Here is a 23,219-nt window from a genome sequence, read left to right as displayed (position 1 = left end):
AACTTCTTCAATTTCATCGATTTTAGATTCATCAATTTGTTCAGGTACAGTCTCGCCCATTTCTACTTGAATGTCAGCAGTTTCTACCTCCTCGAAGATTTGTTCTGCAACTTCTGATGTTTCTGATGCCTTTGTAACTTCTTCAATTTCATCGATTTTAGATTCCTCAATTTGTTCAGGTACAGTCTCACCCATTTCTACTTGAATGTCAGCAGTTTCTACCTCCTCGAAGATTTGTTCTGCAACTTCTGATGTTTCTGATGCCTTTGTAACTTCTTCAATTTCATCGATTTTAGATTCCTCAATTTGTTCAGGTACAGTCTCGCCCATTTCTACTTGAATGTCAGCAGTTTCTACCTCCTCGAAGATTTGTTCTGCAACTTCTGATGTTTCTGATGCCTTTGTAACTTCTTCAATTTCATCGATTTTAGATTCCTCAATTTGTTCAGGTACAGTCTCGCCCATTTCTACTTGAATGTCAGCAGTTTCTACCTCCTCGAAGATTTGTTCTGCAACTTCTGATGTTTCTGATGCCTTTGTAACTTCTTCAATTTCATCGATTTTAGATTCCTCAATTTGTTCAGGTACAGTCTCGCCCATTTCTACTTGAATGTCAGCAGTTTCTACCTCCTCGAAGATTTGTTCTGCAACTTCTGATGTTTCTGATGCCTTTGTGATTTCTTCAATTTCCTCAGCTTTAGATTCCTCAATTTGTTCAGGTACAGTCTCTCCCATTTCTACATGGATTTCAGCAACTTCAACCTCTTCAAAGATCTCCTCAGCGACCTCAGAGGTTTCGGACTGTTTGGTAACCTCTTCAACCTCATCAATAATATTTTCTTCTGGTTGTTCTGCAAGAGTTTTTCCCATTTCAACTTGAATGTCAGCCGTCTCAACCTCCTCAAAGATTTGTTCTGCAACATCAGATGTTTCTGATGCCTTTGTGATTTCTTCAATTTCCTCAGCTTTAGATTCCTCAATTTGTTCGGGTACAGTCTCTTCCATTTCTACTTCGATTTCAGCCACTTCAACTTCTTCAAAGATCTCCTCAGCAACTTCCTCAGTTTCTGATGCCTTTGTAACTTCTTCAATTTCTTCAATTTTGGATTCATCAATTTCTTCAGAAACAGTTTCTCCCATTTCTACTTGGATTTCAGCCACTTCAACCTCTTCAAAGATTTGTTCAGCAACCTCTGAGGTTTCTGATTGTTTTGTGACTTCTTCAACCTCATCAATTATATTTTCTTCTGGTTGTTCAGCAAGAGTTACTTCCATTTGTACATCTATTTCTGCTGGTACTACTTCATCCTTAGCCTCTTCAGATATTTCTGCAGTTTCTGCTTGATCAATGACTTCTTCAACAGTTTCCACTTCAAACTCGGATGGTTTCGCTGCATCAGTGACTGCCATTTCTGCTTCAACTTGTGTAGCACCTGCTTCTTCAGGTGTTTCTGAAGCAACACTAGAAACATCGGACTCATCTTTTGTTTCCTCAACAACATCGATTAGATATTCTGCTGGTTGATCAGCTCTGTGTTCTGCCAACTCAGTGACAGTTTCCTCGGTCTGGGTCTGGTCAAAAGACTCTAGTGTGACATCTGTAATCTCAGACTGTTCTATTACCTCCTCCACTTCACCAACTTTGTATTCAGATGGATGTTCCTCCACAGTCTGAGAGAGATCAAATGTAATATCTTCATGTTGAACTTCCTCTTTCACTTCTTCAGTGACATCGAAGACCTCTTGCTGTTCAGTGATCTCTTCGACCACTTCAATTTTGTATGCAGCAGGCTGCTTGGCAACCGATTCTGCTAATTCTGTAGTCACATCTGCAGGAATAGCTTCCTCAGGCACTTCTTCGACCACATCGGTTATTTGCAATGGTTCAGCTCCTTCTTCAACGACATCAATTTTGAACTGCTCAGCTGTCATGGCAATGGCTTCTGCAACTTCTCCAGACTCCAGAGACTCGGACACAACCTGCATGACCTCGGGCTGGAGTTCTGCAATGTACTCCTGGACCGGTTGCTCAGCTTCCTCGACAAGTTCTGGTTGCTGCAGAGGTTCAGCCTCCTCCTGTGGAGCCTCAGTCTCTGTCTGGTCCTCCTCAGTGATGTCCTCCACAAACTGCTCCTGGAGTCGGTGGATTTCCTCCACAAACTCCTGAGTGTGGGCAGCGACTTCGGTGTCAGAATCAGCTGGCGTGGGTTTCGGAGATGATGGCTCCAGTGATGACATCATGGAGTCAGATGCTTCCTCCGTGTCTGGTACATACTCATAAGCTGTAAAAACAAAAATAAACTCATGAAAGATGTGGTTTGGGAGACATCCTATATATATTAAAATATATGATTCAGAACATACATGTGTACCTAAATGTTCTTCGAAACACATCAGAATATATAATTCAAAACACTCAAATGGCATTATAAACAGTACACATTCCTCTTAATATTCCATACAGCCATTATAAAATAAATTATATCCTAACCTATCCCATGGATAAAGGCTCTCCCACCCATTTTCTTTTACTGGCCCCCCAAAATATATTACTGCTCAATGTGCAGTATTTCCAATAAATTCCATCCCCTCCACTTCAATTTTGAAACCCCCCAAATTGGATGAAAATCAAGCATTTAATTTATAATGGTCTAAAGTATTTTATTCAACCAGCTATATGTTTTGGTTTATTTCTGAATTGTAGCTTAAATCTTTAAAAAAGATGGTTTATGGTAGATAATATAAACATAGTGTATATACAGTTTCTGACAGTATAAAACATTAGTGATCACTGGTAGTAGTGTGAAAACCTAAAAGTATACTGATGGAAAGAAATAAGGGCTCACAAAGATAGCAACAAGAAATAATGACTGCAACAAAAAAATATTCATATTGTCAGAAGTTGACTGGGAACATATAGACATTCAATCCCACATTACAACTTGGTATGAAATACAGACATTACTAAACTAGTAGCGAATTAAATTTTGTCTCCAATTCGATGTGTTCCCTTATTTCTTTCCATCAGTATATTAATAATCTTGTTTATTTGTATACAGAGATTATTATATGAGCATGTGTGTCGTACTGATTTTACAAAACAAGTGTCAGAATTTTTGTATTGCCCGAGCGAGAGCAAGAGTAATACATGAATCCAGACTTCAATTTCGTAAAATCAGTACGACTCACGCGCGAGTGTAATAATTTCTTTATTATCCATATTATTATTGTTGTTTTCTTTATCAATAACAAGACCCAACTCAAAATGTTTCAGCCACAACTAGAAGGAGATGACGAAATGATGTCATATTTTAAATGCACAGTCTGGTCTATGACTGGATAAGCAATGTCATCTTATGACGTCACTTCCCAAAATTACGTCATTACACTTGTTATTACATGTGTGCTTCGTATGATTATTATTAACTCGGTTATGTTGAACCATATGGATAATAAAAAATGGTATTACTTACACTCAATCTCAAGAGTTGCTCTCGTGACAGCCTTGCCATAGATGTTGACAGCTTCACACCGGTACTCGCCGGCATCCTGAGGGAAGACCTCAACTATCAGCAGTGTACAGGCACCAGACTCCAAGTCATACGTCAGCTTGAAGTCTTGATTCTCTGTGATTGGAGCATCGTCATGGAACCAGCTGATCTCAGGCATTGGCTTCCCAATGACCTCGCATCGAAACTTGACCTCTTCCCCATCCATCACCTTGAGAGAGACAAGACCCCACGTGAATTCTGGAGCTTGACCTTCTTCAAGGAATTCAATTATCTGCTCAGCTGTGGATGTTTCTTCTACTACAGGAGCTTTTTCGATTTCTTCTGTTGTAACTTCCTCCTCAGGCTGTTCTTCCACTCGGAGTGTAAACTGAACCTCCTCAATTTGCTCTTCTTTGCCTTTAATATCGAAGGAGATTTCATCACGGTAACGTTCCTCGGCTTGGACAGTTTCAGTTTTCTCCACTTCAACCTCAGATGTAAATGTTTTCTCCTCTGTAACTTCCTCAGGGGCTATTTGGAAAGTAAAAGCTACTTCTTCTTCAACTTTTCCTTTGATGTCCATGATGATCTCTTCCTTCTGAATTTCTGCTGCCACTTCTTCAACGTGGGTGTAGACCTCTTTCACATCCGTCTCTTCCGATTCAGCTATCTCCATCATCTGCTGAGGAACTTCGAAGGTCACCTCTTCTTTCGGTACCTCCGCCAGCTCAACAGTAATTTCCGATTCTTCTGATGGAACCTCAGAAGGTGCTTCTTCCAGTTCAATAATCTCTCGAGTCTCCACCGTAGTCTGTTCCTCGGGAGCAGATACCTCAATGACTTTAGTTTCCTTGGTGATTATTGTTCTGGTCTCTTCTATTTGTTCATCGTCTGGACGAGTGGCTTGAACATCAGGATGGATGTCTATGTCCACTTCAGACCGGCTGACTTTCCTCAAGTCCACTGTGATCTCCTGTGGTTGAGGCTCCTTGTGGATGACCTGTTCGTGAATCTCGACCTCAAATCTCTGAGCCTGACTTTTCACCATCTCAGTTACTTCAGACAACTGAGTCTCTCTGTCGGTAGCTGGAAGCTGGAATCTGATTTCCTGAGGAAGTTGTTTTTCACCTTGGGTGATCTCAATAGTTTCAGTGTGTATCTCTTCTGTTATTTCTTCAATCGGCGCGGATTTGATTTCCGAAACCACTGTTGTTGTGGCTTCAGTCAGATGTGAGACAGTTTCAGCTGTTTCAGGCTTAACAGGCAACTTCACTTTCAACTGAATAGGGGCTGTTTCTTCTCCCTTGCGCATCACGATTGTAGTTTTGTGCACATCTTCCCCTTCCATTACAATGGGAGCGGACTGATCAACAAATTCACTGGTAACCTGAGTTGTGGTAGCAGACTCATGGACAACAGTGGTGGTTGCAGTGCTCGGTTCCTGCTGAGGGAATCTGATGTCTATTTCGTATGTTTCTTTTTGTGGTTGCTCGGGAACGACTTGGACAGTTTCGGTAAATCTCTGTTTCACAACTGTTTCGTCTTCGGACACTTCGGGCTGGGACATGTCGATTTCAATTGTTTCTCTGTGAACTTCATCGGAAGACAGTTCAGACTCATCAATATCTGATGCTGAAAAGAGAAAAAAATAAATACCACATTAATACACAAAGAGCAAATATATACAGAACATCATCTAAAGGCATATAAATGTATGGTGACCATAAAGAATGGATTGATGAATAAATGACAGCTGAATTTATGATAGGTGATCACTACGCATTTGTAATAGATGAGTACATGTCTTAAATGTTGACAGAAGTGAAGACACTAAATTTTTAACAACACCTTTAGAGAAGAAGAAATTTGTTTTGTTTAACAACACCACTGGAGCACATCAATTAATTAATCATCGGCTATTGGATGTCAAACATTTGGTAATTCTGACACGTAGTCGTCAGAGATCTTTTATATGCATTTTCCCACAGACAGGAAAACACATACCACGGCCTTTGTCCAGTTGTGGTGCACTGATTGGAACAAGAAAAAAAACCCCAATAAGCTGAATGGATCCACCCAGGTGGTTTGATCCTGCGACACAAACACCTCAAGCGAGCACTCAACCGACTGAGCTTTGTTACACCAGTTGTGGAGCACTGGCTGGAACGAGAAATAGCCCAATGAGACCACCAATGGGAATCGATCCTAGACCGATCGTGCATCAAGCAAATGCTTTACCACTGGGTTACGTTCCACTTCTGCACTGGATAGAGATTCATGGAATCATTCACTATCTTAACAAAAATGTCCATTTGACTCTACATTGTGCGGAGATATGGCCCTATTCATGTGTTACAGTTTTGTCATTCAGATTTATAAGGTACTGGAATTTGTTCCTAAAAGTGTAAAATTTACTGAAACAAACAAGTAACTCACAAACAACAGACATCCGGCATGTTGTGATTGTCTCTCCGTATTCGTTCACGGCAACACACGTATATTCCCCGTCGTCTTCTGGGAACACTTCCACGATAATCAGAAGGCTTTCCCCTTTCTCCTGATCAATATAAATCTGGAAATCCATATTCGGCTGAATTTCGTTTCCGTGCTGAAACCAAGTAATTTTAGGCTGAGGTCGTGCCCTGAAGCACACTTTCAGAACCACACGATCTCCATCTTTGACTGACAGGGGATGCAGGAGCTCTGTGAATTCCGGTGCCAGAGGTTCCTCAACGGTTTCCTCTGGACCGCGGTCTTCATGCATGATCGGTTCTTCTTGTTGTGGCTGTGGTTTAACTTCCTCTGGAGATTCTTCCACGGGTCTAATTTCCTCCTCTGTTGGGACCTCCTCCTTGTCCAGTTCCAGAACTACTCTTTGCATTGCTGTAGGAAAAACAAAACAGATGAAAAACGACAGTTTTTGATGTTGGAGATCAATTTAAAGACATCATAATACCTGCTCCACTCTGATGATCAAGCCATGCCATCCAATGATGTTAACAGTACAGAAATATATTGCTATGTGACATATTACTTTTATTTTGGAAGCACTGCAGATCTTGTGTTTTCATGTAGAATCCCCTCAAATATTGGTAACATGGTAACCACTGTATATATGGTTAATTAAGATATAATTATGAAAATAAACCAAAATAGATTATTGAAGACAGAATTTTGCTTAAAGATTTCACAACAAAAATGAAAAACACTGCAGATGACTTTGCCAAAATGATTTTATAATAAATAAACAAACATGGCTTTATACACATATGTTCTATAGTAATCCATTATATTAAGATGGTTAAACCTTCAATGAATTGACAGTTAACATAGGCTAATGCCAATTGCAAACCTCACACGTTAGTTTCATTGTTTATTAGTAATAATTCACCATGTTACAAATGTTTATTTGTTTATGCCACCATAGTTCTATAGCAACACATACTGACATGAATGTATAAATACTGTATTAAAGCTGAATTATTAAAAAATAATAATGAACCCATAGCAGCTGTGTGTATTTACGTTTTACAGTTACATGTAGCGTGGTCTTACATGTAACTTTGTCAAGAAGATTTCACAATAACAATTAAACCACAGCTGTATGTACTTACGTTTTACAGTAAGCGTGGTCTTACATGTAACTTTGTCAAGAAGATTTCACAATAACAATTAAACCACAGATGCTGTATTTCACAATAACAATTAAACCACAGCTGTATGTACTTACGTTTTACAGTAAGCGTGGTCTTACATGTAACTTTGTCAAGAAGATTTCACAATAACAATTAAACCACAGCTGTATGTACTTACGTTTTACAGTAAGCGTGGTCTTACATGTAACTTTGTCAAGAAGATTTCACAATAACAATTAAACCACAGCTGTATGTACTTACGTTTTACAGTAAGCGTGGTCTTGCACGTGACTTTGCCAAGAATGTTTTCAGCCTGGCAGACGTATTCGCCGGAATCCTCTGGCGTGACGTCAACAATGACAAGGACACACGTGCGGTGGTCGCGGATAACTTTCCATGTGATCCGACGGGGAGATCTCCAGCTCGTTCACAAACCAGTTCACCTCAGCCTCGGGCTCACTCTCCAACTCTACTTCAAGTCTGTAATGGAAATAGAGAATAATACATGAGTGCCCATTAGATACCATTTATCTTACAATGAGTGGTTTTAAAATGTTTATTATGAACAGTCTGTAATGGATATAGAGGATACTACATGAGTGGCCATTAGATACCATTTATCTTTATTATGATTATTATGAGCTGTCTGTAATGGAAATAGAGAATAATACATGAGTGGTCATTAGATACCATTTATCTTAAAACAAGTGGTTTTAAAATGTTTATTATGAAGTCTGTAATGGAAATAAAGAATACTACATGAATGGCTATTAAATACCATTTATCTTACAATGAGTGGTTTTAAAATGTTTCTTATGAGTAGTCTGTAATGGAAACAGAGAATAATACATGAGTGGCCATTAGATACCATTTATCTTACAATGAGTAGTTTTAAAATGTTTAGTATGAAGTCTGTAATGGAAATAGAGAATACGACATGAGTGGCCATTAGATACCATTTATATTACAATGAGTGGTTTTAAAATGTTTATTATGGGCAGTCTGTAATGGAAAAAGAGAATACATGAGTGGCCATTAGATACCATTTATCTTACGAGTGGTTTTAAAATATTTATTATGAAGTCTGTAATGGAAATAGAGAATAATATGAGTAGCCATTAAATACCATTTATATTACAATGAATGGTTTTAAAATGTTTATTATGAGCAGTCTGTAAAGGAAAAAGAGAATACTACATGAATGGCTATTAAATACCATTTATATTACAATGAGTGGTTTTAAAATATTTATTATGAAGTCTGTAATGGAAATAGAGAATACTATGAGTAGCCATTAAATACCATTTATATTACAATTAGTGGTTTTAAAATGTTTATTATGAGCAGTCTGTAAAGGAAAAAGAGAATACTACATGAATGGCTATTAAATACCATTTATATTACAATGAGTGGTTTTAAAATGTTTATTATGAAGTCTGTAATGGAAAAAACCCACTACTTGAGTGGCAATTAGATACCATTTATTAGTGTTCAACAAATGTTTTTTAAAGTCACTAGACCTCACAAAAGCTTTGGCTAGTGCCCTCCCTATATATTATAGTAAAACACTTGATAATTTTCACTAGCCTTGACCAGACATTCACTAGCCTTGACCAGACATTCACTAGCCTTGACCAGATATTCACTAGCCTGGACCAAACATTCACTAGCCTGGACCAGACATTCACTAGCCTTGACCAGACATTTACTAGCCTTGACCAAACATTCACTAGCCTGGACCAAACATTCACTAGCCAGGACTGAGAGCTAGTGTATTTTCAAACCCAGGGCCGTACAGGGGGTGGGGACAGTTTCAGCTGCCCCCACTGAAAATCTCCCCCCTTTTTTTTTTTGACTCCAGAAAATAACATACACATCTCAGTTTAATTTGTATAGCGTTTCATTTGTTTATAAAAAGTGTCGTCCCCCCCCCCCCCCCTCCACTAGGATACAGCCCTGAAACCCTGATTTATCTTTTAAGCAATCATGCCTCTTTCACTGATCAACTTACCGGACAGTTCCACCTTCATCAGCTTCGACTGCTGGCAGTAGTGGGCGAGTGAAATTTGGTGACATTTCAATTGTTGTCACATGTCGTTCATCAACTAGTCTGACCTCTGGGACCTCATCTTCAGTGACTGTGAAGGTCATCGTCTTGGTAACAGATTCTGTAGTTTCTGTAGTTTCTGTAGTGGTTGTTACCATGTCTGTGTCACCTTGAGCTGAAAAATAAACCCAAAATCATCATTAACATTTCTTAAGCTTCTACATCGACTTCTGCCTCATTTATTACCAACCATCAATTTAATATCCTGGACAGACAGCCCAGATAGCTGAACTGTTTGCCCAGAGTAGCATGTTTTTAACTTGAGTGGATATAAAAAGAATGTAAACTGAAATGAATAAATTCACAATTATGAACATTCTCACAACTATACAAAGAATACTCCCTTTTATTACTGTCCAAAATCATAAAATGTACCTAAAAAAAATTGATTTTGCAAGATAGATTTTTAAAGGCATACAATTGTATGCTAGCACTAACTACCCACTTTCAATTTATGTGTAAAGAAAATAGAATAGGCATTAAAGGGTAATATTAAAAAAATGTGAAAAGTCTTATCTCAGCAAAACTGGTCCCAATAATTAAAATCATATATTTTTGTAACCAAATAATCAGAAGATGATTATAATAGATGAACAACGATGAATTTCCAACTGATTCTAACATGGCAATTCTTTTAAAATTGCTGTGGGAGACAAAATCTTAAGTTCGAGCAGCGATACAAAATACACACACTACATAAATAATCATACCTCTGACAATGATGTTGCAAGTGGTGGTCGCCTCACCAAAGGGATTCACTGCCCTGCACATGTACTCTCCTGTATCTTCTGGGAATACTTCCTTCAGCTCCAGGACACATATTCCTGTGTCGCTGTCGAATGTCTGTCTGAAGTCTGTGCTTGGTTCGATCTCTATAGTACTCTTGTACCAAGTCACACTGGGTGGTGGTGACCCAACCAGACGACATCCAAGAGTCACGGTGCTGCCATCTTCCACAACCTGGGGCTGCAGCATCTCCACAAACTCTGGTGGAACTTCTCCTGGTAGTTCAGCCTGCAAGATTTGCTGTGGAGCATCTTCAGGCAATTCGAATTGAGCTTCAATGGTTTGTTCCTCCGGCTGTTGTTCCTCTATTGGTTCCTTCACTTGAGTTTCTTCAATTCCTGTAGCTTTAATAACGAACGTGATCTCTTGTTCTTCCATGGCTGTTTCTTCTTCAACTGGCTTACCCGAAATCATCAGTTCAATTGTTTCCTTTTCAGTGGTGGGTATCTCCACAGTTTCTTGTGTTGCAGCTGTTGTGAGAGTTTCCACAAACTTGACTTCACGTTTTATAACTTCTGAGGTAATACTCTCCTCCATAACTGGTTCACCGAGGTCCACTTGTGGTTCTTCTTCTTCCATAGGCATCTCAATTTCACGTTCGGGAGATTCTGCAATGCGTTCTGCTTCCAGAGGTACAACCTTTGGTCTGAGGATGGTCTTAGAGACAATATTGGGTTCTGTAACCTCTTCATAAACTTCTTCCAGAGATTCCAAAGCTGTTTCGTAAACCTCTGATCCTTCTTCTGGTAGACTCTCAGGAATAGGACTTTCCACTGTTACCTCTTCTTTAACCAGAGGTTCCACTTTTGGTCTGTCTATGATCTCTGGTTGGACAGCTTCTTCGGATACTTCAGTTACTTCCATGGGTTCTTCCGGAGCCTTGAAGATGAATTCTGCCTCAGTTACTTGAGTTTCAGTGGGTTGTTGCTCTTCGAATACTTCCGCCTCAAGGTCTTCAGTTTCAATGATGGTAAGGAATCCAGATGAGGTAGCCTGACCTGCAGGATTTTGGGCAATGCAGATGTACTGGCCTTGGTCTTCTGGGAAGACTTCTACAATAATCAGTGTCACGTCACCAGTGTCTGGATTGTATGAGATGACAAATTCCTCATCGTCATCAATGTTTTTGCTGTCGTGGAACCACATGAGGTTTGGTGCTGGTTGTCCAGTGACTTTACAAGTCATCTGAAGTTCCTGTCCATCCTTAGCTTCAACTGGCTTCAGTGGTACAACAAATTCTGGTGGAGTCATGCGTGTTGGAGGTGATGGCTCAACTCCAGCCATAGACACTGGTGTACCAGAGGGAAGCTGTTCAGTTGCTGGTTCTGGAAGTCAAAAGATAACATTAGCAAGGTTCTGTTTTCGAAATACAATGTATACTGAACTCCAGTGAAAACCCACCACCCACATATGTGAACAGTCAATAAAACACACATTGACTCTAACCCTTGTATACTTTTTGCTTTATTTATTGCCTACCAGAATACATTCAGTTAACAGACATGATTGTGCACCTTACCAAAAAACTCTGATTTTACTCGAACATTGCGATGTTAATGCAGACTAAGAGATGGCTTTCTAGTTCGGAGATTGGGGGGTGCTGCTAATCGGAAAGAGTAGCCCATGTAGTGGCGACAGCGGGTTTCCTCTCAAAATCTGTGTGGTCCTTAACCATATGTCTGACACCATATAACCGTAAATTAAATGTGTTGAGTGCATCGTTAAATAAAATATTTCTTTCTTTCTTTCTGCAACAACACGGGATGCCATTTTTTCAAAAGGCAAACTGTTTGCAAACTTGTTACGCAGCGAATTATTGGTCTGTTGGTCTATTAGAAACTGCAGGCCAATCATAATACGTGACAGTTAAGAAGTTCAGATCAGCTATTTTCGGTATACCCTGGCAATTTTTTTTTTCTCTGGCACATAAATTAAGGCAAAGTGCTCTGAATGACCACTCGTTAAAAATTATAACAAGCAGAAAATAAAAATCTGTAACGGAATATTTAAAAAGTAGAAATCCATTTTATAACAGAAAACAATCATGTCTGAGTTAAATAAAATTGTTTAAAGTTATTATTATTTCTTCTCATATCCTTTTAACAACTAAAAACCTGATTCATGTGTTTCCATTGAGTTCAGTATACATATCTTGGATGGCTAAAATGTATTTCCTTATTGTTCTGAATTATTAGAAAAAAACAAACGTGAAAAAAACACTATTCCAAAATTACATGCTGCATTTGTGAATAAAAAGAATTAGCATCTTCATACATTTCTAATTCAGTAGTTAATATACTCTTCAAAAAAAGAAACGCAAAAGGGTACAAATGGGTTATAACTCCGATTTTATGTTTCCTACCGGTTCATGCTTTGTGAATATAAGGTCATTGCATGTCCCAAAAACATTCCCACGGTTACATTCGATAAAACGCAGCTACTGTACAATAAAGTTCCAAAATGTGAATATTCGCAAAAACGCAGCCACGTGCAAACCATGTCACCACTGCACGTGCGTTGTCTGCACGTGCAACATGAACACCGACAGTATAAAAGTGCAGGGTGTTCGCTTGCTTGGCCTCTGTATCTGGCCGACAGTTGACAATCCAGGACATGCCACGTCTCAGTGAACCGCAGAGAAACAATGCCATCGGCCGACTAGACGCAGGCGAATCCAGAACGGCCATTGCCAGGGCATTCCATGTGTCCCCAAGCACCATCTCCAGACTGTGGGACCGTTACCAGCAACATGGATCAACACGTGACCTCCCTAGATCCGGTCGACCACGGGTCACTACCCCCGGGCAGGACCGCTACATCCGGGTACGCCACCTTCGGGAACGATTGACTACTGCCACCTCCACAGCCGCAGCAATACCAGGTTTGCGCAGGATATCCGACCAGACCGTACGGAACCGCCTACGTGAGGTAGGAATTCGTGCCAGACGTCCAGTTCGAGGTGTCATCTTAACACCACAACACCGTCGACTCCGACTGCAGTGGTGCCAGATTCATCGACAATGGCCTCAACTGCGATGGAGACAGGTGTGGTTCAGTGACGAGTCCCGATTTCTGCTCCGACGTCATGATGGAAGATGTCGCGTGTATAGGCGTCGTGGTGAACGTTATGCGGCAAACTGCGTGCAGGAAGTGGACAGATTCGGCGGGGGTAGTGTCATGATGTGGGCAGCCATCTCACACACTGGCAGAACTGACCTGGTCCACGTGCAGGGCAACCTGAATGCACAGGGCTACATTGACCAGATCCTCCGGCCACACATCGTTCCAGTTATGGCCAACGCCAACGCAGTGTTCCAACATGACAACGCCAGGCCTCACACAGCACGTCTCACAACGGCTTTCCTACAGAACAACAACATTAATGTCCTTCCTTGGCCATCGATATCACCGGATTTGAACCCAATTGAGCATCTATGGGACGAGTTTGACCGACGCCTCCGACAGCGACAACCACAGCCCCAGAGCCTGCCCGAGCTGGCAGCAGCCTTGCAGGCAGAGTGGGCCACAATCCCCCGGGACGTCATCCGTACTCTGGTTGCTGCAATGGGCAGGCGGTGCCAGGCAGTTGTCAACACACGCGGAGGCCACACCCGGTATTGACACCAGATGACCTTGACCTTGGTGGTGTGTCCTATCACTTACTCACAATGGACTAGAGTGAATTGTGAACAATCCTGCAACATTTGGTAATTATCGGACTCACCATTCAATAATTAAATCAATTCTCCAAATGTTACGACAATGTGGTTTTGCGTTTCTTCTTTTGAAGAGTATACATATATTTTTTTTCTACTGCTGCTCTTAATATAAGTGGCCTGCCCAATGGCACTAACTAAATAAATGACTGTCCTCTTAAGAGATAGATACAGAAAAAACATAATGAAAAAATATTAATTAAAAAACAATAATAATAAAAAAATTATAAATAAATAAGAACAAATATATAACAATTTAAGTATATATTAATATACTTATGGAAAGAAATAAGGGAACACATCAAATAGTAATGTCTGTATTTGATACCAAGTTGTAATGCGGGATTGAATGTCTGTAGTGTTGAATGCGATGCCTATATGTTCCCAGTCAACTTTGGACAATATGAATTGATTTTAATGCAGTCTTTATTTCTTGTTGCTATCTGTGTGATCCTTTATTTCTTTCCATCAGTCTATGAATATCCTGCTATCTGTGTGATCCTTTATTTCTTTCCATCAGTCTATGAATATCCTGCTATCTGTGTGATCCTTTATTTCTTTCCATCAGTCTATGAATATCCTGCTATCTGTGTGATCCTTTATTTCTTTCCATCAGTCTATGAATATCCTGCTATCTGTGTGATCCTTTATTTCTTTCCATCAGTATAAAAAGGAAGGAAGGAAGGAAGGAAATGGTTTATTTAACGACGCACTCAACACATTTTATTTACGGTTATATGGTATCGGACATATGGTTACGGACCACACAAATATTGAGAGAGGAAACCTGCTGTCGCCACTTCATTGGCTATTCTTTTTGATTAGCAGCAAGGGATATTTTATATGCACCATCCCATAGACAGGATAGCACATACCACTGCCTTTGAAGTACCAGTCGTGGTGCACTGGCTGGAGCGAGAAAGTATAAAATTGAAGTACCTTGTATGCTGAGTGTTGTTCTGCTGACGGACTCCCCGATGTCAGACACGGCTTTACAAACGTATTCTCCTTTGTCCTCTGGTCCAACCTCGATGATGAGGAGCGTGCTCTTGCCATCCTCCGTGCGAATCTCGTACTTCGGTGACGGCTTAATCTCCACTCCGTTCACAAACCAAGTGACCAGGGGCGATGGGTGAGACTGAATGTTGCATTCAAGTCTGAAAAAAGTTTTCAAAGTTTGTTTTGTTTAATAACATCACTACATTATAGATCCATTATTTTCTTCACCATGGGAGATGGGTGAGACTGAACATTGCATTAAAGTCTGAAAAAGTTTGTTTTGTTTAACGACACCACTAGAGCACATTGATTAATTAATCATCAGCTATTGGATGTGAAAACATTTGGTAATTTTGACATGTGGTCTTAGAGAAGAAACCCACAGGATTGTTCCATTAGAAGCAATGGATCTTTTATATGCACTTCTCCACAGACAGAACACATACCACAGCCAGTGATAGACCAGTCATGGGGCACTGGATTCTGTAGAAAAAATCCAAGTCTCTCTTATTAGCTCTATTAATGCATCACAAAAAGTTAAAAATTAAAGTTTGTTTTGTTTAATGACACCACTAAACCACATTGATTTATTAATCATCAGCTACTGGATGTCAAACACTTGCTAATTCTGATAGTAGCATTAGTAGCATGAGATCTTTTATATGCACCATCCCACAGGCAGAATAGCATATACCACTGCCGTTGATACACCAGCTATAGTACACTGGCTGGAACGAGAAATAGCCCAATGGGCCCACCAAGGGGGGGGGTCGATCCCGGACTGACTGCGCATCAAGCGAGCGCTTTACCACTGGGCTATGTTCCGCCACAACATGCTACCAATGAAACAAAATTTGCATCAGTAAAACCACCAATATGCATCGGCAAATCGGATAACATAACAGGGTTATCCCTTAATTAAAACAAAATTCTCACACGTAAGCTGAAAACCAATTTTTCAGAACTCCACAATGCATATCGCATTAACGTACCTGGCAATACCATGTTCTCTGACATAAATCTCGGGTTCAAGAGGCGTCTCAATGGGTCTGACTTGCTGTTGAAAGGACTGTTCCTCTCGTTCGATGGTTGTCACAGTGTGGGTTACCAAGATGGTATCAGTTGTCTCCCTTTCTGTAATATCTATAACCTTTTCCTGACCTGGTAATAACAAATTAATAAAAAAAATTGTCATCAAGGTGAATAGAATACAAATGGAACAATGCATTTAGGATGCATTAAAAACATGGCATTTAACGAATGTCACAAAGAAACCAAATCTTCTACAATTTTGTTTTAAAATATTAATCTTTGGGTGTTTCGTTTTCTGTTTCAAACAGCATTAAAGGCCAACACTGAAAGGAATCAAAAAAGTATTTGTATAATTGGTAAGACCTGCCACTTGCAAATGGAAAAAAAAAAAAAAAAATTGCAGATGTATTTCCTCTATCTTTTCTAAACATTTTGTATTCTGCAATCATGCTAGAATGGATAAATTTCATTTAAGGATATTTCAGAAAACAAGCATATTAATAGGATACAATTTATTACTTAATCCTAAAGACTTTATTTTATAAACCAACTGTGCATAAACAATCACTTTCTTTGAAGAAAAAAATCAAATATTTAAAACATCCTTTACATTTGTTTAAGTTAATTTTTAAAATAAATATTAATAATCAAATAGTTATGTACTATATAACCCATTACCCTAGAATTTACAACAATCTGTATGTACCTTTGAATATTATACACTATATAACCCATTACCTCAGAATTTACAACAGTCTCTATGTACCTTTGAATATTATACACTATATGACCCATTACCCCAGAATTTACAACAATCTGTATGTACCTTTGAATATTATACACTATATGACCCATTACCCCAGAATTTACAAGTCTGTATGTACCTTTGAATATATACACTATATGACCCATTACCCCAGAATTTACCAGTCTGTATGTACCTTTGAATATTATACACTATATGACCCATTACCCCAGAATTTACAACAGTCTGTATGTACCTTTGAATATTATACACTATATGACCCATTACCCCAGAATTTACAAGTCTGTATGTACCTTTGAATATATACACTATATGACCCATTACCCCAGAATTTACCAGTCTGTATGTACCTTTGAATATTATACACTATATGACCCATTACCCCAGAATTTACCAGTCTGTATGTACCTTTGAATATTATACACTATATGACCCATTACCCCAGAATTTACAACAGTCTGTATGTACCTTTGAATATTATACACTATATGACCCATTACCCCAGAATTTACAACAATCTGTATGTACCTTTGAATATTATACACTATATGACCCATTACCTCAGAATTTACAACAGTCTGTATGTACCTTTGAATATTATACACTATATAACCCATTACCTCAGAATTTACAACAGTCTCTATGTACCTTTGAATATTATACACTATATGACCCATTACCCCAGAATTTACAACAATCTGTATGTACCTTTGAATATTATACACTATATGACCCATTACCCCAGAATTTACAAGTCTGTATGTACCTTTGAATATATACACTATATGACCCATTACCCCAGAATTTACCAGTCTGTATGTACCTTTGAATATTATACACTATATGACCCATTACCCCAGAATTTACAACAGTCTGTATGTACCTTTGAATATTATACACTATATGACCCATTACCCCAGAATTTACAACAGTCTGTATGTACCTTTGAATATTATACACTATATGACCCATTACCCCAGTCTGTATGTACCTTTGAATATTATACACTATATGACCCATTACCCCAGTCTGTATGTACCTTTGAATATTATACACTATATGACCCATTACCCCAGAATTTACAACAATCTGTATGTACCTTTGAATATTATACACTATATGACCCATTACCTCAGAATTTACAACAGTCTGTATGTACCTTTGAATATTATACACTATATGACCCATTACCTCAGAATTTACAACAGTCTGTATGTACCTTTGAATATTAGAGTTGTCTTGCAAGTTGCCTCCCCTTGTTCATTCCTGACCTTGATCGCGTACTCTCCTGCATCTTCAGGTCGTACACTGACGATGATCAGAACAAGAGATCTGCCTTCCTGAATCATGTGAGTTCGTTCCGTCGGCTCAATCTTGATGCCGTTAACATACCAGGTGTGGCTGAGAATGGGTGAGTCGGCTACCTCCACTTCAAGCCTGTGAACAGTGAAATGATCCAGTGGTATTAGAATTAAAAAAGAAATGAAGGTTGATTTAAAGGGACATTCCTGGGTTTGCTGTATTGTAAGATGTTTCTGACTAATAAAATATTTCTACGATTAAACATACATATTAAATATATTTTCTTGTTTAGAATATCAGTGTCTGTATATTCAGTGAGTTTCTGGTCGTCTTAATATTTGTAAGAAGCCCAAACTGGATTGTGACTTCAAATAATTTTGTACATTATGAAACAAATTTATTTTAGGAAATAAAATGAAATTTAACCTAGTACAAATATTAGAATGATCAGAAACACGTTTAATATACAGCCACTAATATTTTATGCAGAAAAATATATTTCATATGTAATTACAATCGTTAAAAAGTCTCTGTTAGTCAATAACATCTTAAACATTGCAGCAAACTCAGGACTGTCCCTTTAATGATCCTATTTTAAGCCATACATGTACCGTATATCTTCGCCTATAAGTGAATTTTTTTCACCCAAAAATTATTTTATAATTTGGGGGGTCGACTTATAATAGGGTTAAAAAATTTCACCAAAAAATATTACTGTTTTGGGGATTATTTACAAGTTTTATTGTTGAAGTATGCCCTGTATTTATACTCAAATATGTTAATTTGACACATTTATTTTTTATAACCTATTTTTTTTGGGCATTATAACGGTTTTGGTTATGCGAAAAGGCGTACGATCTCACTCACATGCCAAGACAACAGTCCACTTAGTTAAATTAACAGTCGTCACTAATAGCAAAAATGTAAACAATACTAACTACCTGTTGTCTGAGTTTATTTTGAAATCTGGTCACTGGCATTAATGGTTGTTCAAACAATGTTTTGTCGGTGAATAACTTCATGAATATTACTGAGCTTTCCCTTAAAATAGACTGATCTCTGCAGTTCACTAGAGCAATAGGGACACAGGGACACACATCATTTGGTACAAAAACCTGTGTACTTTCCAGAGTTATCCTCCTTACATGTATTAATGTGGCGGCAAAATGTGATACTTTCAGTTTTATCGTAGTGATCTGTTGTCAGTGTTTATAAATAAAGTTGTTGTCTGTGCACAAAACCATTTGTACAGTGCTATACAGTAACAGTCAAACAGCTTTCACTCTCTACTAAGGGAATATTTTGTTTTGATGCTATGTAATAATGATAGTTTGATTGGAATAGTCTGATTGTATTGCGATGTACAAAACGTGAAAACCGAAGTTTGTAAAATAATTTTCTTTTGTTCAAATATTGTATATTATTGTTCTCATGTGCTGAAAATAAGAAATACTTCAATATTTATAAGTTGTTTTTCATGGGTTGACTTATAAACGGGTCAATAAAAAAAATACGTTTCCAGGGCTTGAAATTAGGGACTCGACTTATAGCCGAGATCGACTTACAAGCGAAGATATACGGTAGCTATTCAGTGTTTAACATACAATTATTTTAACAGAAGAGTTAAGAAGTGTTTTGTTTAACGACAAAACTAGAGCACATTGATTTATTATTCATCGGCTATTTGATGTCAACCATTTAGTAAATTTTACATATAGTCTTAAGAGAGAAAACCCACTAAATGTTTCCATTAGTAGCAAGGAATCTTTTATACGAACTATCCTACAGACAGGGATCTTAATTATTACTGAAATGCAGCAAAAGAAAGAAAGAAAGAAATGTTTTATTTATTGATGCACTCAACACATTTTATTTACGGTTATATGACGTCAGACATATGGTTAAGGACCACACAGATATTGAGAGAGGAAACCCGCTGTCGCCACTTCATGGGCTACTCTTTTCGATCAGCAGCCAGGGATCTTTTATATGCACCATCCCATAGACAGGATAGCACATACCACGGCCTTTGATGTACTAGTTGCAGTAAAGGATGTTTTATATGCAGTTTTTTGTAAACTCCAACATAAATACTCTAGTCCAATTTATTGTTTTTATGACAAATGAGCTTAAAATGTTTATATTATAAAGCCAATATCATTTCGAAAATGTTTATCTTAAAATAATGTTTCCTCCAGTAATCAAAAACCATAAATTCAACTTACCTTGTGGTCTGTCCAGGTGTTATTACTTGATATGGCTTGAGTGTCTTAGTGAAGACTGGTGCCGGTTTGGTTGTCACGGCAACATGCAATTGCTGGGCCATTTTGCGAGCTTCTTCCTCTTCTAAAAATATAAAATATTAAATAGTATATGAATCTGAACAATGACGTTATTCTTTTCTTAGAACTTGAAAAAAAGATTGCTTTGAAAATGGAACAGATTTTCAAATGGGATATACTCTTAACAAAAATTGAATGAATGAATGAATGAATGAATGAATGAATGAATGACTAAATGAATGAATGCTTAACGACACCCCAGCACAAAAATACTCATTGGCTATTGGGTGTCATGTAAAAGAATGAATAAAGAAATAAAATGAAAGAAGAAATACAATATATTTAGGTTGTCTCTATTTTCAAGTGCATTATGCTATAGAATATATTACAATGATTATATAATCACAAAGCAAATATGCAGTCAGGGACAAGTAATATGGGTAGTGGAATACAGTATTTTGATAAGTCAATCAATCAATCAATCAATCAATCAATATATATATATATATATATATATATAAGTCAATCAATATATTTTTCTGTATTATATATATATATATATATATATATATATATATATATATATATATATATATATATATATATATATATATATACACACATATATATATATATATATATAATACAGAAAAATGTGGAAATATATTGAAGCAAGCTTTAGAACTATTCTTAAATTGAACAGAACCACAAAAGAGTTCCTACTGTAGTTTCAAACCTAATTAAGACAAGAATGTGAAGTTATCTTAAAATAAATATATTTTTACTTCATAGATCATTTACATGACATTATGACATTATGAAGAAGAAAGGGATCAATAACAATAGTCACAGTGTCTTTAAAGAGAATGCTGTAATATTTTATTTTATTTGTTTACCAAAAACAAGGCAAAAAACATCTTTCAAAACTGTTTACTTTGTGTTCTATCAAATATTCTCTTTTTTTCTAAACCGTATTCTGGAATTAAGTTTTAAACATCAAAGGCAGAAGAAAAAATAATTTCACTGTAAAAAGGAAAGGAAACGTTTTATTTAACGACACACTCAACACATTTTATTTATGGTTATATGGCGTAAAATTTCACTGTATGTAGTAGCATTTATTGTGACATACTACATGTGCCAAGGGATATAGTTATGAAGTAATCAGCTTTGCTTACCACAACATGCATCAGATGTAGGTCTCAGATCACACATGCTAGGGGAGGTAACTCATGCAAGGGGATGATCACAACCTTCATCATCATGCTGGCTGGATGAGTTGCAGAAAGGAATAGTCTTGATGACGCCGGCCATCAATCATGCAGTCATCGTAACAAGCTTGTTTTTAATGTTGCATCCAAAGCATTTTTTTTTTTTAAATATCACACACAGAAAAAAAATTTCATGGAAGACAAAGGATGTACAGAAATTTCACACAAAAACACAAGATATTAGTTGAAAACACTCATAAAATGTACAAATATACATGGTAATGATATTGATAAACAATAATCAATATTTATCATGCATTAAAAACAGACACAAGAAAGTGCAAATATACACAATATTAAACATAACAGTATCATCCATTAAAAACAAAATGAAATAAATATTTTTAACAATAACAAAATAGCAGTCAAACATGTGTCAAATAACAATATAAAACTTTAAAAATACAATTAAAAAAGGCTTTAACAATAACAAAATGGCAGTCAAATGTATGTCAAATAACAATATCAAACAAAACTTCAAATTTTAAATTATTTGAAAACGGATTTGTAAAATATGAGAAAAAAATAATTGTGGTTTGAAAGCAATAGTAACATGTTAACTTAAGAATATTTAAATGGAAGCAATTCTTCTTCTCTGCAAGAATTAATAAATATAACAGGCTCATTCATAATAAAATGCTACATAACCTGAAAAATATAAAGTAATTATCTTTTTCTATAAGAATTTGTAAACAAATAAAATAAACCATTACAATATAATATTAGTTTCCATGCTTGGAGTAAAATTAACACACAGACACACACACCATGCATATGAAATATCTCTATTAAAATATCCACCCAAAAGAAGCCCCTTAACTTCAGACAAAACTTTTAAAAAGCCAAATTATGTTCAGACAGGATTTGCATTTGAAATATGTTTTAGCAAAATTCTATCACACAAGTATACACTAATACAAAAAAGGAAACAATGCTTAATATTTAAAAGAACAGGATGATTTGGATTTTTTTTTTTTTTTTAAAGAGCAAAAGAAACGATGTCTTGATCGAAGAAAAAGAAGTAAAAAAGTATCATGTGACTTGAAGTTGAACACGATGGACAACTTTAGACCCTTTAAAAGCAGTCTGGCCTTCAGATGAACCCCTGAAGGAGAAACTCTTTGGCCCTTGGAGAACCTACGGAATACAGCAGCTTTTGTTCGAGCCACTGGGGTCCCTGCCTGAGTGTACGACGAAGAAGAAGAAGACACTTTACTAGTTATTGATGTGTTCAAATAAGCCCATTGAAATAAGAGGAATGCAATAAATGATTGTCCAGATTACTGTATCAAAAGAAAGTCCTAATATTTGAAAATCAGTTGAAATGGGATAAAAACAATGGCCAACATCTGAGGGGAGAATCCTCATTAATGTTACACAAAAGACTAAATAGTTTTCCCAGTTAATAATGATTTCGAAGGTTAATAAAAATAATGAACTGTTGATGAAAACATGATACAATAAAAGCGCACAAATAACCAACTTAACGCTACAACAGAGTCACCAAATTATTCCTAAAACATCAATTTTCTAAATTACCTGCTTTTTTGCGAGTCAAAAAACCTTAAAATTACAACAAAAAATATAAAGAGTAACAAAATTTATATAGTCAAAACGATTCTCTAAACCAAAAATGACCCCTAAAAATTACAACAGACCCCCCAAAAACTATGTGTATTTAAAACCAAAACCAAATTAAATATCACATTTAAAAATTCCATTGTAAAATAATTAAAATATTTATATAATTTTCAGTCATGAAAGGCTCATAAACAAAAGAGAATGATTATGGTTTAACAAAAAGAAAAATGTGATGTTATATAAGGATGAAA

At 37.1% G+C, this 23,219-nt stretch overlaps 2 protein-coding genes across 2 annotated transcripts in view; both read right to left on the bottom strand.

The window, feature by feature from the left end:
- LOC121387235 (titin-like) overlaps positions 1–23,219 on the bottom strand; it is a 481,073-nt gene that overhangs the window by 267,073 nt on the left and 190,781 nt on the right. The gene's annotated exons all lie outside the window — the stretch shown is intronic.
- On the bottom strand, positions 6,238–21,543 carry LOC121387362 (myosin light chain kinase, smooth muscle-like). Its single transcript, XM_041518428.1, has 9 exons — positions 21,295–21,543; positions 20,060–20,180; positions 17,752–17,969; positions 15,727–15,895; positions 14,675–14,892; positions 9,944–11,344; positions 9,138–9,348; positions 7,388–7,606; positions 6,238–6,374 (listed from the first exon to the last, which is right to left on the bottom strand). The coding sequence occupies exons 1-8, from the start codon at positions 21,329–21,331 to the stop codon at positions 7,477–7,479; spliced, it is 2,505 nt and encodes an 834-aa protein (XP_041374362.1). The 5' UTR covers positions 21,332–21,543; the 3' UTR covers positions 6,238–6,374; positions 7,388–7,476.

The sequence above is a fragment of the Gigantopelta aegis genome, chromosome 13 (genome assembly GCF_016097555.1).
Source record: "Gigantopelta aegis isolate Gae_Host chromosome 13, Gae_host_genome, whole genome shotgun sequence".
NCBI classification, from domain to species: Eukaryota; Metazoa; Mollusca; class Gastropoda; order Neomphalida; family Peltospiridae; genus Gigantopelta; species Gigantopelta aegis.
Note: the sequence above shows the minus strand (reverse complement) of the source record. Positions and strands in the feature narration are given on the sequence as shown.